The following is a 16,585-nucleotide window of genomic DNA, read 5'->3' on the forward strand; positions in this document are numbered from 1 at the left end:
TTAGAGAGGATTATGCATGACATTTCTTGGGCTGTTAGTCAAGAGAAAGGTGGCCTATGATTGAAGCCTAGAATAGAAATTTCACCTTGTTTTATAAGAATTAATTACAAGAGTCAAAACAATTCCCTACCTCTTTTTCCATCTTCATTTCTAATGTTAGTGGAACCTTACTTAACTTCTGCCTAATTCAATTTCTCCAGCAATTTAAGTCTCAGTTCAGAGTACCTTCTCAGATGGCCATTTTAAGGAAAATATACCAATAGACTTTATCAGAGACACTGAAGAGGTGTCCGGGCTCATTTCCCCCTCTGTAGTCGTAGGAATATGGTCAAATATAATACTAAAAGACTAAATGCTTGTGGCTCTTTTATATATATTTAAAACACACAGTAAGAACATAAGAACATCTCAAATCAGTTAGAAGGGAAAAAAAAAGTTATCAACCAAAATCTTTGGAAATTTCATAAAATTTAAATATCTGCAAACAATCCAACCAAAATGGGGAAAAAAAAAGAAAAAGAAAAAGAAAAAATCTCAACATTTGGCTATGGAGGGCACTTCACAAGTGAACCAAATGACATGATAACATTTTCCTTCAGGTAAGCTAGTCACTAAATCCCATTCAAAAGAATACAAGAGCAATATCAGAGACATTTCCCAATTCCACGCAAATGGTGAGAACATTCCTTTAGGAAGGGCTCATCTACCATGGATTCCTTTACATTGTGTACATTACTTTACATCTCTACAGTGCAATGTTGAAACAGCCTCCAAATTTTGTAAAGTAGATTTGATGTCCATTCTACAAAAATATTAACTTACAGTACATAACACTGAATAATTTTAATCTGTACATTTCCCCTCCCATCATAGGTGACACGCGTCAGTTTGTACAAGTTAGAAAAAAAAAATCTGGTTGTTTACATCTGGATTAATAGTCAACAGTCAACCAGAAGTTGGTAGGGAGGGAAGAGTTTGAGAGAGTATAAATACAGTGGAATATTAATTGTGGTTAACAACATTCAGCTTTTAACAAAGTGATACAAAATAAATCTTCTTAGATTTTTTTTTTTTTGACTGAAAAGATCTAGCCGAGAATGTTCTGCCAAACAGCTGACCAAGTGATCCGAAAGGTTAAGGCTGACATGAGTTAGCAACCTACAGCACAACCCCAAACAGTGGCGCAGTTCAGAGCTCTTCAAATGCATAGTTTCAGTGTTACACACACATGAATTACACTCCTTCAATTAGTGAATCCTCTAGACACTTTTCTTTTTGTTTTGCATGCATCCCGTTCCATTTCATTAAGGGCATCTCATCCTTGATCAACCATGTACTTTGCTTTTCAATTTGTTTTTGTGATTTTTTTTTTGTATGTTTTGTTTGTTAAGCTGTCAATACCTCCAACACGTGGAAAATGAAATCGAGATGCAGTCTTACAGGACAGCATCATAGGACAATGCAAAATGAAATGAAGCAAGTGTCAGAAACAGTTTATAAAAATGGCACATTTATTGCTACAGAACGGTCATGTACATGACTTCATCGAATAACTACAGATGGGAAAACAGGTAATGGCCTAGACCAAGCTGGGTTGTTTTTGTCTTGAAGGAACTCCAGCACACAACCTGTTTGGACACTTCTACAAATCAGAAATACACCAAAAACATGAAAAAATCGAGGCACTCAGCCACACATTGAAAACAAGGTGTAACTGTTTTATCTTTTTTTTTTAAACGTTTTCCCTTTTTTTCTTTTTTTAATAATTTTTTTTAGTTTTTAATGCTGCAGCTATGTGTACAGTCGCAAAAAAAATTTCCCCACTGCGACCTACAACTAAAACAAAAACAGAAACAAAAACAAAAAACAAAAAAATAAAAAAACAAACGAAAAAAGGCTACCATACAGTTTCATCTTGGTAACACATGGTAAAATAACATCTTTTAAATAGTAAAATAAAGTAACAAACTTTTACTCATAATGATTCCAAAAATCTACAAAGAAGAAATATTCAGAATCTGACAAATTTTTTTTGTAATATTCATGGTATAAAAGGATTGCTCCTGCGAAAAATAAGCCAAATATATTTTTTATTTTTAAATTTAGTTTTTTTTTTCCTACTAGGGTGTACTACAGTCTATTTTATAGCAAAAAGAGCACTAGACAAACAAAGCTTTATAACAAAAAGCCAGGCACTGATACATGGTAAATCTCTGCTTTTTTTTTTTTTTCTTATCTTCACTTAATTGCATCACAAGTAACAAGAATGAAAAAGGCCACAGTTCATATATTTTCACCATTACATATGTCTATAATACTTGAAATGAGTATGGCAAAAACCAGCACTGCACAAAGATGAGTCCACTTCAAGTCCCATGAGAAGGAGCATGTCTCTAAAGAAAACAAATAAAACCAAAGCAAAATAAAGAGGCCTAAAGGCCCTGGTGCCCCATTGTGTTGGAATTCATCAAATTCCATCTTGACTCTTTTGCTTCCAGTCAGCCAGCAGACTAAATTTTTGTGCTTGTTTATGCTGAAATTGTTTCATTCCTGACTCAAGTTCACTTTTGGACACATCATATTTGCCTGTTGGATGCAAAGACGAAAATCCTCATAACCCCAAGTCTCGATTAGATTCCCTCCCCACTCCCCAACCCCTCATCAAAATAAAGATCACGAATAAAAAAAAAAATTCAAGAGATAGGAAAAAAAATCAAATCAAAAAACAACAACAAAATTAAAGGAATCGGAAGACTGAATGAGAACCAGTTGCACCACTGGTGGACTGTTGTATACACATTAGTGTTCCTTGCAGCTACACGAAGACAAATGGTAAGGATTTCTAGATGAACAGATCCCTATTCTGCATATTATAAATCACTCGAATGTGGAGGTGGATCAACTGTTCCAAGTTGCTTTCAAAGTCCAAGTTTCTTAAACCGATCCCCAGTCTAAGCATCATATATATATATATATATATATATATATATATATATATATATATATATATATAATATATGCATGCCTGGTGCAGTATGGACCTTTTAGACATTTTTTTTTTTTGTATATTCTTTAATCCTAACTGTCTTCTGCTAAATTTTATTCAAAAATCCAGTGCAGGATACCAATATCTTACCTGGGTTTGCAAATTACAAAAAAATGAAAAAAACAAAAAACCAAAAAAACCACACTAAAAAGGCCACGTTCCCTTTCTTCTTCTTCTTCTTTTTCTTTCTTTCTTTCTTTCTTTTTTTAAAACAGGGGATACCACCCAATTACTATGGAGAGGTGCAGATCATGTTTCTCCACCAAGCAAAGAGCAGCGAGCAGCTTCTGGTGGCCGTTAGGAAGTTTTTCACTTCTGCCCAAAGGGAATTCCACAATAGAGGTATTACATTACGGAGTAATGAATACATCAAAGCTGGTGAACAAGAAATTGCAGCTTTTCCTCGGTTTGACTGAGAACAAAATATAAAGCACCAATTTAAAAAATAACCAAATGACTACAATTTAATGTTTTGCTTTGTTTACAGATCTGAAAAACTTTAATTCAGCTCTATGAAGCACCTTTCTGATAACATGTATCAAAAGTGCCCTCTGAACATGTACATCAATGCAGGGAGCTTCCAGTTCCCTAAAGAGTAAACACCGTATTCCCTTCTGTACACTTATCCTGAATGTGATCAGAGTATACCTGCTTCCTATATAATATTGTTCCTAGGGATACCCGCCTTGAGACTATACAAAATGAGTGCAGAATGGACCACTAAAAGGAAATCTTTAACATACTGAGGGAACAAGTTCACATGGTTTCCATTATTCCAGGAGGAGGGGAGAGTATACATTATTGTCTTCCATGCCCTTTTTTGAGCTCCTTTGATAGAACGATTCTCAGGAAAGCCCCAGAAAAACTTTTCATGAAGTCTGATTTCTGCTATTCTCCTAAGGTTTTAATCCACCTCCACATTGTAGGAACTTATCAACAAATCAAAGTATTTTAGTTTTATCGCTACTGAACATATTTACAGTTTTCAACACACACACACACAGCTAATCAAAATGTTTATGGGTTTATAAAGATGACCACGTGGTAACTATCTTATTTGTTCTTACATTTTCAGAAATGAACATAAAATTCAGATTCTTGTAGCTCACTATATCATTTAAATGAGACTTTTTTTTAAAACCACACAGTTTAGAAAAACAAAAACTGATACAATGTATTAAAACACATAATAACAAGAGTCTACATGTAAAAATATAACTTTTACATACACAATTTCAAAATAAGGATACGTTTGCCATTTGTTGCATAAAATTTACAAATGTATTTCATTACTATATAACTGGCAAAACAGGAGAACAGATGGAACATTTAGACCATTTCGATGGATTTATGGCATTTACTCAGTGCTGATAGGTGGAAAAACTACTTGAACAGGGATTGTTTTTTTTTTCTTAATACATGCCAAGATTGTGTGGCTGTAAAAATAGAAACGAGTTAGACACGAAAGGATGCTGACAAATACTTAACTAGGAGCACTATTTGTTTACTGCACTATACACCAAAGTCAATCATTAGAAAGATTTACGATGGAAATTGGTTCAATTGTGCCCAGACGTCAAAGCTAGCTATCTGATGAGTTGCTGTGCCATAGCTTGGTCTACGTTTCTATCAAATATGGTTAAGTATAAACTTCATTCATACTGGCCAGAGAAATACTGCACTACCCCTCCTCAAAAAAGTGCAACTTAATGCTTTAGGACTTATAAGGCTTATTATAATGCTGCAGGATGACTGAATATTGGCATTTTCAGACGAAGGAGGAGGCAGGTTAGTTAAGTCATCTACTTTTTAGTAAACCCATTTTGAAAAAAAATCAAGAAAGCAACAAAATCAATCAGCTCTGTCACACTACTTGCAATTTTCTCATTTGACGGTTTTTGAACTTCATTTTTTTTGTTTTTGTTTTTGTTTTTTTGTGTTTTTTTTTTTCCAAAAATCTGACCATGTATTCAGAAACGCCTCACTGCACACTACTCCGGCTACACAGGTAGGTAACACTTTAATCGTTTTGTTAAATCACAGCCACTTTGATTATGTTATGTTTCCGATGATATAAACATTGGAAGGCACAGTGGTAACATTGTAGCATTCTAACCTTGTACCTCTGAAAATCCCAGAATAGGGTCACAAATGCAACATTACAAGTCAGACAACAGTTTTGCCATGTCTTGGTAATGCTGCTTGTAATATCTACACATGATGTGACTTTTAAGTCCTGTGTTCCCAAAAGACTGGAGAAACGACTTTCTACTTATTTATGAATGAGAAGCAACATCAGGGTCAGCATTTCCTCCTGCACTGCCCCTCCAGAAGCAGAGTTGGCACTACAGGTTATGGTAACAAACCGGGGAAAGGGACAGAAATAAGACCCCCCCGCCCAAAAAAAAAAAATCCATATTTACAGTAAAATCTTTCTTTTAAAAAAGTTAATCAGTACTATTTTTTTACAGGAGAAAAAAAGTCTGAAACAAATGAACAAAAGCTTACCATAGTCACTAAATTTTTAATATATATTTATATATATATTTATATATATATTTGTCATAGGTCTATAAGATCCATCTGTTCCTCCTACCCTAAGGAATGGCTAATGTCATCACTTCTTGTCATCAGGACGTTTGCTGGTTTTGTGACTAGGGCAGCCGAGCTCCCCCTATTCAATATCCAGTAATAATAAACACTAGCTGACTTGAATACCAACAAAAACGTTCATGTAGTTTTTCTTCAGAAGTACACTTTTTCATTATTGCAAGTTTACAATTTTTTTAAATTAAATATTTTTTTCAGACTTACAAATTAATTATATTTTTTTTTTTCCAAAAGAAGTTTAGGCACAAATGCATTGTTCCACAGTGTGGAAAGATTGCCATTCAGTCTCTGGGCTGCGTCTCAGCCTGTACATACTGCTTTGCACATTCTGAATGATATGTTAAAGAAGTCGTCCCTCAAGTTGCACTTTTTTCTTTTTTTTTGTTTGTTTTTCTGTTTTCTGATAATTGGGAATGCTGAAACCTCTTGCGTCTGTGATTCGTAACTACTCAGACTTGTCTTATATTACAAAAAAGGGGGTTAAGGAGAAGTGTTTATGTGGGTTTAAGATAATACAGCTGTTAAGGAAGTGGTCTCTTGTTTTAATGAAGCAATGTGGCAACTTGGACCTGAGAAAGGAAAAAAAAAGGAAAGTTCATTAATATACTTATTAAAGAGAAAGTGATTTAAAAAAAAAAACACACACACACACACAACCAAAAAAACCTTCATTTACCAAGAAAGAAAAATATGGGAAAAGTTGATTCAGGGGTAAATTTGGCTAAGAGTTTGGATAAATTTGGGTAAAAATTTGTGCAAGAGTTATGAGTGAATATTGCAGAAATATTTGAAAACGAACTTGCCCTTTCACATCTGTCCCAGGTGATTGGATGCATCTCCCATTCCGGGGTGCGGGCCAGCCAAGGAGAGTGGGGGAGGCTCTGAGGACACCTTCTCTTCCTCCCTTCTTTTCAGACATGCTGCTTTCGGATTCAGATTCCTTTCTGTGGAGAATGAGAGCACAGGCCATTTAGTCAATGTCAAGGCTTCTCACAGAGGACAGTGATACCTCCTGTGTGTGTGTTTGACCCTTTGGTTCAGTTTTTAAGTGACAGAGGAAAGAAGCAATTAGGAAATGGGCACTACAGTGATTCCTTTGGTGGTTCACTAGTAAAACCTGGATTATATGGAAGATTTGTACAGCAACGTTATAGGAGGAAAGGAGTTGGAAAAAGTTAACTAACCAGGCGCGGTGGTGCACACCTGTAATCCCAGTGGCTCGGGAGGCTGAGACAGGAGGATCTTGAGTTCAAAGCCAGCCTCAGCAATAGCAAGGTGCTAAGCAACTCAGTGAGACCCTGTCTCTAAATAAAATACAAAATAGGGCTGGGGGTGTGGCTCAGTGGTCGAGTGTCCCTGAGTTCAATCCCTGGTACCCCGCCCCCCAAAAATAAATTAAAATAAAGTTAACTAAGCTCCGATTATTGACAGTACAAACGGAAGGTAACTCAACAATCTGAGTAATCAATGCTGCTGCCCAGAGGTCTTAGCAGCCTGCCCTGAGCAGTTCCTCTGAGGGTTCTTAAAAGTCTAGTGCTGTGGCTCAAGTCCATCTCACCACACTGCTGCCTGCACTGACCTCGGACTTGCTGCTCCAGGCTGAGGATGACAGCCACGGCCTGGTGGAGGATCAGGAGCTTGGTCTGAGGCTTGTCACTCTTGAGGTGGAGCTGCACCATGCGGCCGAGCTCCTTGAAAGCCTCGTTGATGTCTCGGACCCGCAGGCGCTCCCGGGCGTTGTTGGCCATTCTCCGTTCCTTCTCACGTTCTGCCTTCTGCTCTGGAGTCAGGTCCTCATCGTCATTATTGCTGTGGGTCAAAAAGGACACGACATTTTCTAACGGTGTGGGGGAAAGGAAGGTGTCTAAATTACTTTGTTTTCTCCCAGAGTTGTCAGGAAACTTCCCCATCTCAATCTGCGTCCTTGTCAGTTTTACATCCACTTGACCTTGGCAACTGGTCCATATGAAGGATATTTACCCACACGTGGAACCCCAATCGAACAGGAGAGCATGATCTGGGGAAATGAAGCTTTTGTGGGTAAGTCACACTCTGCCAAGCAGGCCTCTACCCACTATGCTTGGCCTGTTCTCCGTGACCACACTGCAGAAAAATTGCTCACATGCCATCTTTTTTTGAAGAACTTTCACACTGTGACATCTGAAACCTAAGGAAATATGTGACTGAAAAAGAGATTTTGATAGGTCAAAGAAAATATAAGACTGGCAAGTTAATAGGACCAAGAAGAAAGACCTCCGTTGAAGACATCACAGCAATAAGAGTCAAGACAATGGGACCATGCCCAGAGGTCACCATTCCCAGCTCTGAAGGCCTGGAAATCCATGAGCCCTACCTGTGTCTCATTTTCTCCACACAGTAAATGAAAAGTTGAAAAGGAAAAAAAAAATCAGAACAAAACATGACTTCCACGTCTTTAATATTATGGATGTTTGTGATTCCCCAAAATAAGTTGGGGAAATCTGAATTGACATCAGCTATGTAAAACAATACAAAATCCAAACATCTACCCCTTATAAACTGACATGACCTCATGGTGAGTCAAAAATGAAGGCAAACAGGAATCTCGCTAAGAACCAAAATACCCTGATGATTCATAATGAAGGTATGGCTGGGCCTAGTGTGGACTGCACAGATAAGATCAGTTCTGACAGTTTCTGGGTATCTTAGTGACCAATTAGACATTTAGCAGAAGGCAAAGAGGACGATGAGTCATCTGGAAGGCAGAGCGTCTGAGGAAGCTTTCACGGCAGGAGAGTTTCCAACATTTCAAAGGACTTTCAAAGGCAGGTGTGGGAGACGTCCTGTCTCAAGAACAAAACAAAGAACTCTGGGTGACCACTGTGAATGACCATGAGCAAGAAATTTTTTGGGGGGTATGAAAGACATCAAAAATGGAGTAAATGCCACTAAAAAGCAATGACTCCCTGTTGTAAGAAATACTATGGAGGTGACTACCTATCCAGCCGTTAGCCTAGAGGTTCCGGCATTCAGCTAATGGACAGGAGATTGGCAGCTACCTCGAAATTCCACGTCGGAAATGTTCACTGCACAAAGCATTTCAGAACTGGGAGACATGTGGATAGTTATTGAGTCAATTTGACCTACATTTAATGAATGCTGGCTTAAAAAGTATGGCTCTGATCTTCCATTTTTGGAAAATCCTTGGGTAACTTCCAAATTGCAAAAAGGACCAAGTACACTGGAGAAGCTCGAATCAATCAAAAATTAAAAGTGGTATTCTTAGGATCCAAGGACATACAGTGCGTAATGATGTATAGAAGCCAAGAACACTTACACACAGAATAAAAAGTTAGTGAGGAAAGATGAAGACACTAAACAAAGAGGCTCAAAGACCATACTGCCCTCCCACAGCTGAAATCCCTTCCCATGTGGCAACACTGGCCACAGGTGTGTGCTGGCTGACACACAGCTCAATGGAACCAACCAGAAAAGGGCTTCTTTAGCCACTTCCTAGTCTTCCGCAGTTCTCTGCTTATCCCCCCTCTCTTCTTACCCATGATCCCTGCTGGTGCCAAAGAAAATCAGTTTACTATTAATTCGCTCTTGCACCCTGCTAAGCAAACAGGCTGTAATAAGCCCAAAGGAAATCTCCACTGGGCCTTCCCTGAAGCTAAAAATTTGGGTAATATTTTTATATATCAGACATGTGCCATACCTTACACAGAAGGGACTTGAAAATAGGAAATTGTCTTCCAAAGATTTTCAGGCTAATAACTGATTAGAATTGGTTATTCGCTTATAAATAAATTAGTTATGCAAATGATTTGCCTAGATTTGAAAAGCATTGCTTCACAACACAGTCTTGGAGGCATACCTAAGTAAATGTCATCAGAGTGACCTTTGAAAACAAGAAGGTTCTCAATAGCAAGTTAAAATGTTGTTCTGAGACTTCAAAGAATCCGTTAATATGTGTAGGTTATATTACCAAGAACTGACCAGACTAAGAGAGAAACTATGAAGGATGTGAAATTCCCACCCTGGGCTATCTTGCCATGTGGCCAAGAATCAGGAAACCGTAACGACAGTAGAAAGGGGTTAGCTAGAAGCACTGAGCATTTTTGTAACTTGCAGCAGGACACGTAATGTAATTTGCCCCAGTAATTATAAAGCCAGTGTAAAAAGGAAGTATCTTCTTAATTCATTAAGAACACTAGCTCTAACCTTGAGCACCACAGCCTTTAAAAGGGAAGCTGCAGGCACAGTACAATTGGTTTAATTCTCAAATAAAAACCGCCCAAAGGAATTAAGGCAAAGCACATGGGTGTCCATGGCATTCAAAAAACCATCTGATTACTAAAGTTCAAAGAGACAGATCTAGCTGAAAGATATCAGATACTTAAGACCAACTGGAAGCTATTCTTGTGCAGTTGTTTTCTGTAAAGTCTGGGAGGGAAAAGATTAGCAATCGAGGAATTACTCTTCTATACATTAACATGTTTAGGATAAAGCTGGGAAATCAATATTTTAAGAAAACAGTTACAGTGGCACACACATCATTATTTGACTTTTTAACATGCCTATGATCACTTTTTAGAAAGAACATTTCTGACCAAATTTATAGAATATACTTTTAAAAATGAACCATTTGCACTTGCATTCATTATAAATCTTTTTTCTTTCTTTTCTTTCTTTTTTTTTTGTATTGTGTGTAATCAGCATTGGGTCCAAATTCATAAATGCAAAAACATTTTAGGCTTCACTAGAGTACAGGTATCTTAAATGATACTTTTAGTACTTCTAGAAGAGGCCTTCAATTTTCTTTTGATCTGTAAATTTACCTGCCAGGAAAAAACTCAGTAGTTTCTTCCTATTCTGTTCACTTCATCAAAGTCCAATAAAGGAATTAAATGAAGCGACAGTATGATATACTGTTACCTAGATCTTGACCTAGTAATTGATTTGATATCCTTCTTGTCGTCGTCTAATTTCTTGTCCTCAGAAGATTTTGTGTCTTGCAGGTTCTCATCACCCTCATCGTCAGATTTGATCTCAGAGCTGCCGGAGGAGACACTCTGCCCCTGAAGTCCTGGTGGCATGCCTATAGGAAAAAAAAAAGAGACCAGGTGACACGTTTGCTGAAACCTCGGTGCACAAACACTCACCCCCCAGACCTCGAGGCTGCCAGCCAGACGATTCGCACTGCTGAACTGTGATCCTTCTGTCACTCTTTCCCTGCTATCTGGTGAAGTTTCAGAAATGCACCTGCGGAAATAAGTTTTCCCTGCAGTGGCTCTGAGGTTAAATTCTATTTTGCAATCTTTTGGAGTAGATGGTAATTTCACTGTCTACAAAACATCAACTTAATTGCAATGAAAATCATAATCATGAAAATCACACACCTCAATGTTCTGATTAAGAACCCAAGTAAATATCAGCTATTATATTGAGTTTTTTTCCATATGCAATGATTTAATAGAAAAATGTCCTTAAAATATAATTCCCAGGGAGTACGCTAAATATATGCAGTCAAGACTTCAATAGATATCCTAATGATATTCTGAAATTAGGCTTCTCTTATCCTCAAGGAGTAATCAGCATTAAAAATGGTACATATGGAAGGCAGTTCTCTGCTCACTGAAGAATATTCTAGCTTTATCATCGCTAAACTTTCTAATACCACACTATGTTTTAAAATGTGACTTTAATGTAATTTTATTTCTTAGTCGATGAATGTCTATTAAGTATTTCCTTCCACTTGCAATCTATGTATTCTAGAACCCTATTTCTCAAAATTTGGTCCATGGTCCAGGATCATCCTTATCACCTAGGAGCCACTAGAAATGCCAAATTCCAAAATTAATAAATCAGAATCAGCCTTTGAATGTGATCCTTGGTTCACGCTTTTCACATTACAGTTGGAGAAGTACAGATCTAGGGCAAAGAGAGCAAAACCAAGAGCTCTGCCAGATTATTACTGCTCAGATAAAACTGAATAGCCATACCCATATATATAATTAACGCTCAGATAGGTATAAAAGTTAACAGTTGAAAGATATTATATGGACTCCGGAGGCAGTGTTATTGTGTTTATTTTAAATGTGCAGGGAATGAGAAGATGTTCTTGAAATGATCGATGGATTGTCAGCTGGCCAGTGAGTCGCACAGAGAACCTAGACCCAGACCTTGTAGCACCACTTCCTGGGGGCATGAAAAGTCAGGCACATGAGGCACCATGACATGGCTAGATGACTCAAGAGCGAAAACCACAACCATGTTCCATTTTAAAAACGTACCTATATTTCCTTCCATCTCAAACAACTAAAACAATTTCCTTCCATCCTATTCATTTGAAAACATCATTTTCAGGCCACAAGTAACCACATTAGAGGACCTGAATGGGTAAAATGTGGAAATAGCTAAAATATCATTTCCTCTCATCAGTCTGCTGTCTCATTCCCTACTGAAAGGGGACCAGGATTTTCAGAGGATGTTGGAGGAAAACAGTTACTGAAGAAACACGATTAGCAGGCTAGGTTCTCACTACTTTCCCATGTACTTACCATTTTTGTACCAAATTTGATTCTTGGTTTTCTGCCAATGCTTCCTGAGGGCAGACCACCAAGGACACGGGGCAACAACACTGTGTGTCTTGTTTACAGGAGGTCAGAAGTGCCCTTCCGAGGCACACTTACCTCTGTAAGGGTCCTGGGGTGGGTTCAAGTCAGGGGAAGTTGCAGACTGGACTGGAAGCTGTGGAACCGGAACCTGATTTGGCAGAAGAGAATGGCTGCCTCTCAGGGCCACGCCATCTTCACGATGGGCCCCAACCTGAAAGCATGAGAGGAGCCATTGTGATCAGTGGTAATGGGAGGCACCACAGCTGTTTCCAGGGGCAGCTAGGACCTGGAAGCAGGAAGGCTGGCCTCTGGAAAACAATCCTCCCACAGGCGTTTCGCTAGAGGGCGCTGGAGGACTGCACATGCACCTAGAGTTCTCTGCAAAAACACTTAACGCTCAGTGAGATGCCGTGCTGTACATCCAGTGACAAATATGGCAGAGTAGCTCAGGCAGGTAAAACGTCAAATTGTCTCCCAGGGTGCTGCAGTGGAGCGCACGGATTCGTACCCATCTGTCTTCTATCATGTCCGCCAACAGATCTGACAATTATCTTAATGCCCATATGCTTAATTGTGGGCTTCTCAATTCCCCCATTGCTATCGGAAATCCTACAGGAATTTCAATTTGGCATTCGACTTTCATTTCAGGGGATAAGATTCTCAGGCCTGCCATTTTTTTTTCCATAATGCCAGCTAAGCCTCTGACAGCGGAAGCTACAGCAGTATGGGACATAGCCCCTGCTCGGTACAAATATAATAAAATGTCACCTGGCTTTCCAACACTGGCAGTCCATTCCAAATTAATGTTTACTGTATTTCATCAGCTGCTGAGTTCCAAATCCAAAGGGGGACCATTTGTGCCAATGCCACCACACCGGAAAATGTACCAATAAAGGTTTTATTAAACACACCAGTAAAGCCATGATTGCCATGTGAGGATGTTTGGACATTTTTCCATTTTTTCCCTCCACTACTCTGATCCTAGAAAGACACCATATTGTAAACACTCTTTGTGTTTCCAAGAATAAAATTATAGAGTACAGCATGATTACTTGATTTGGAGAGGAAAAAAAAATACTGCTGAGTTTTTTTTTTCATTAACTACTACTACCTACTATGGGGTCCAGAGACATTGAACTTGTGGCACTGGGACAGCAGTTGCTGACTTTATAGCAGATGCCTTAAAGCAAAACCATTAAGCATTTGTAAACCAAGAGAAACATAAATAGCTCACATTTGCGTTTGTGTTTTTATGTAGTTTTTTTCCTTAGCCTATTGTTAAGGGAGCATTTATGCCAGCCAGTGGGTCTAACACAAAAAAATATTTATGCATGAATTTATTCAGCTCTGAATCAAGGGTTACTTTTTCTAATTCAAAATATATATAAGATCACAAAGCAGAATTTTCATTCTTTGGTACCAAAATGTTTTATAAGAGTTTTTCCAAAGAATGCATAAATAGTAACAATGTGAAGCAACAACACACTCACAGGACTGAAGCACATGCACATTATTTAAAGGCAGCCAAGTATCAAGAATTTTATATGTGTATGTGTGTGTGTGTGAATATATGGATGTAGTTTATATGTACATGAATATACACACTCCTACATAATACGAAAGACAATAATTTGCTGGGGGCGGGCATCAGGAGGATCACATAAATTGTACTAATTGTTCAGATTGAAAAACAATGAGAACAGTAAAGGACACTGTCCACACCAGGGAATATAAGCACTTCAGCTGAGAGGCTGGGAGTCCGCGCTATGGCACCGGGTGCCTGTGCTGCAACATACACTTGCTGATCCGGGGTAGGTCAGCCCCTGTGTGGCTGTTCTATGCATTGAGACCCTGAGCTTATTCCATGTTTAACCACAAACTGGCCTCTTGGTGGATCTCTCCCGCTGGCCCAGAGTTCCAGCTGTGCTACAAGTGCAAGCCCGTCCCATACACTCAACTACTGCCACACCATCCCGGCTTTCCTCTGAGACTGGGGTCCACTCTCTTACAGGCAGGCTGGTCTACCCCATTCCTTCAACCATGCCTTGCTCACTCTTTCTATACGACATTCTTTCCCCAGGAAAGAAGAAGAGTCATTTTACATCCAGGTTTTGATTTGCCATACTTATATTTGTGCATACAGAAGATAGATTCAGTGATTATACTTTGGGTCTAAGATCTCAACTTGGAAGCATGAATTTGACAGGCCTTAATCAAATGACAGCTAAAATCCAAAAATCAATGTGAACCTAAATAATTATCTTAGAGCCAATTCATATTTGTTGCTGTTCCCAATGAATCTAATTTCTTGAATTTCCACAAAGGATGGTACTCAGTTGGAATCACTGAAGATGACCACTGATTTAAGCTTAGCAGAGCAGCTTGCTCTTTATGTTTCATAAGCATTCTATAAACACTCTCAAGCATTTGTGGTCATCTGTGATATCATTTAAGGCTAATGTTTTATTTTTTATTTAAATCATATTAAGGTATTAATCTTGAAAAATTTCTCCCTCTGCATCACATTCAGAATGGTTCTTATAAATGGTTCTTATAAGAGCCAATTGCCTTTATATTTTTTATTTATTGCCTCAGCTGATTAGGAAAGTCGCTATAACTGGTATAACAGTGAGAGCAGAAGTGTCTAGAACCTAAATGAAGCCGGTTTCTTTGTCAGCTGTGTAATCATTATTTAAGTTGCTCAAATGCAAAACAAAGAAAACAACACTAAGTTATAGAGAGCAAGTCTCCCAGGCTTATCACAAAGAGTATCAATAATATATGTAAGCCTAGCACAGTGAAGCATTCCTATAATCCCAGAAGCTCTGGAGGCTGAGGCAGGAGGGTCTTGAGTTCAAAGCCAGCCTTAGCAAAAGCAAGGCACTAATCAACTCAGTGAGACCCTGTCTCTAAATTAAAAAAAAAAAAAAAAATAGGGCTGGGGATGTGGCTCAGTGGTCGAGTTCTAAATTCTATCTCTGGTACCAAAAAAAAAAAAAGTATATGTAAAACAATGAGTACATAATAGTTACACACAGTTTATATCTTATCTGAAAACACTTGCTTATTACATAAAATTGAGAGTCCATGAAGTCCAAGAGCTCTGAGCACTCAAGCTTCAATCTACCTTCACTTATGATCATCTTTGCACTCACTATTTTCACATTTGGTTGATTTTAAGTCTTTCTCCTCTACAATGACAGTGAAATTGTAAAGAAGATAAATACAATTGAAAGTATAGTTGTTTCAACTACCATTTTGTTTGGATTTTAGGTATATGTATTACCTCACTCTATTTTCTACGGGTCACTAGGTCATTTCAAATACTATCAGTCAATTTCCATGAAAGAAGTAGTAGATAAAGTTGTTAATATTTAAGGCTTTGCTGTGTATTTCAGGACACGTGGATGATGGCTGAAAGGTTCAGATCCATGTGGTAAAGAGTCTGATTCTCCAGGATCAATTCCACTGCTTGCTTACTTGGCCCCAGACAGCACATTCCAATCCTATTTACTTCAGAAATATTGTTTCTGTTTACAGGAGAGCCAAGAAAGATGGTGGATGATAACACAAATTTACCACGAGAACAGCTCAGCAATAAGATGGAGGACCCAATACCACCACTAATAAATACAGGGGTCAGTGATGTGTCCACCTCTCCTATAACAAATAGGTAATAATGTATTAGGAAAAAGCAGATTCTTTCAAGCTACAAGTTGACTCAAAGTATGACATATGGTACCTATGTTTAGAAAACTCATACTTCATTAAAGATCTATTTTGATAAACATTAAGATAACAATAAAATTAAAAGCCAGCTTATAAAAACAGTTAAATAATACTGATTGCATTTTTTGCTATCTTTAAGAACATTGTCATAGTCTCTTAGAATGTAGTTTTAGATATAATTATGCTAAAAGATACAGGTAAAATTTAATAATTATTAGATAATTACTAATCAGTTGATCAGAATACATTTATTAATTCAGAAAACATTATCTAATCTACTCGATGCTTGTCACTCTAACTACAGCCTGGTTTCCTCTTTCATGGTGTCTCTTGGTACCTTTCTTTGGGGGTTCTAACTCCCTCTCTCCTTAGTATTTCCAGGTTCTGAATGCCAAGACTATCCAAGGGCCAGCACATCACTTTGAAGCAGACATAGGCTATGCTATGAATAGGCCACTCTAGGATCTGGTGTTTTGTGATCCAATGAGTTACAAAAGAATGAGCAGATAGAATCACATGGCCCAAACATGGCTTGGCCTGATTGTCTGCATACCTGGTAAGTCATGACTGGTACCTCTATGTACAGATATCTAAGTTACCC

The 16,585-nt window shown here is 38.2% G+C and overlaps 1 protein-coding gene across 22 annotated transcripts in view; it reads right to left on the reverse strand.

The window, feature by feature from the left end:
• Positions 1–1,493: 1,493 nt before the first annotated feature.
• The window catches only part of Tcf4 (transcription factor 4), a 347,226-nt gene continuing 332,134 nt past the window's right edge, over positions 1,494–16,585 (reverse strand). For 16 of the 22 annotated variants that reach the window (XM_046419428.2, XM_046419435.2, XM_058571340.1 and 13 more), the window contains 5 exons: positions 12,331–12,466; positions 10,574–10,736; positions 7,236–7,465; positions 6,460–6,600; positions 1,494–6,225 (listed from right to left, as the gene is read on the reverse strand). In XM_046419428.2, coding sequence (XP_046275384.1) covers positions 6,464–6,600; positions 7,236–7,465; positions 10,574–10,736; positions 12,331–12,466 — 666 coding nt within the window. In that variant the 3' untranslated portion in view covers positions 1,494–6,225; positions 6,460–6,463. The remainder of the gene's footprint in view (positions 6,226–6,459; positions 6,601–7,235; positions 7,466–10,573; positions 10,737–12,330; positions 12,467–16,585) is intronic. The other 6 variants (XM_058571344.1, XM_058571343.1, XM_058571346.1 and 3 more) reach the window with 1 other exon arrangement.

Source organism: Marmota monax, unplaced genomic scaffold (genome assembly GCF_021218885.2).
Source record: "Marmota monax isolate L192 unplaced genomic scaffold, Marmota_monax_Labrador192_F-V1.1 WCK01_AAM20220418_F8-fsc00088, whole genome shotgun sequence".
NCBI lineage: Eukaryota > Metazoa > Chordata > Mammalia > Rodentia > Sciuridae > Marmota > Marmota monax.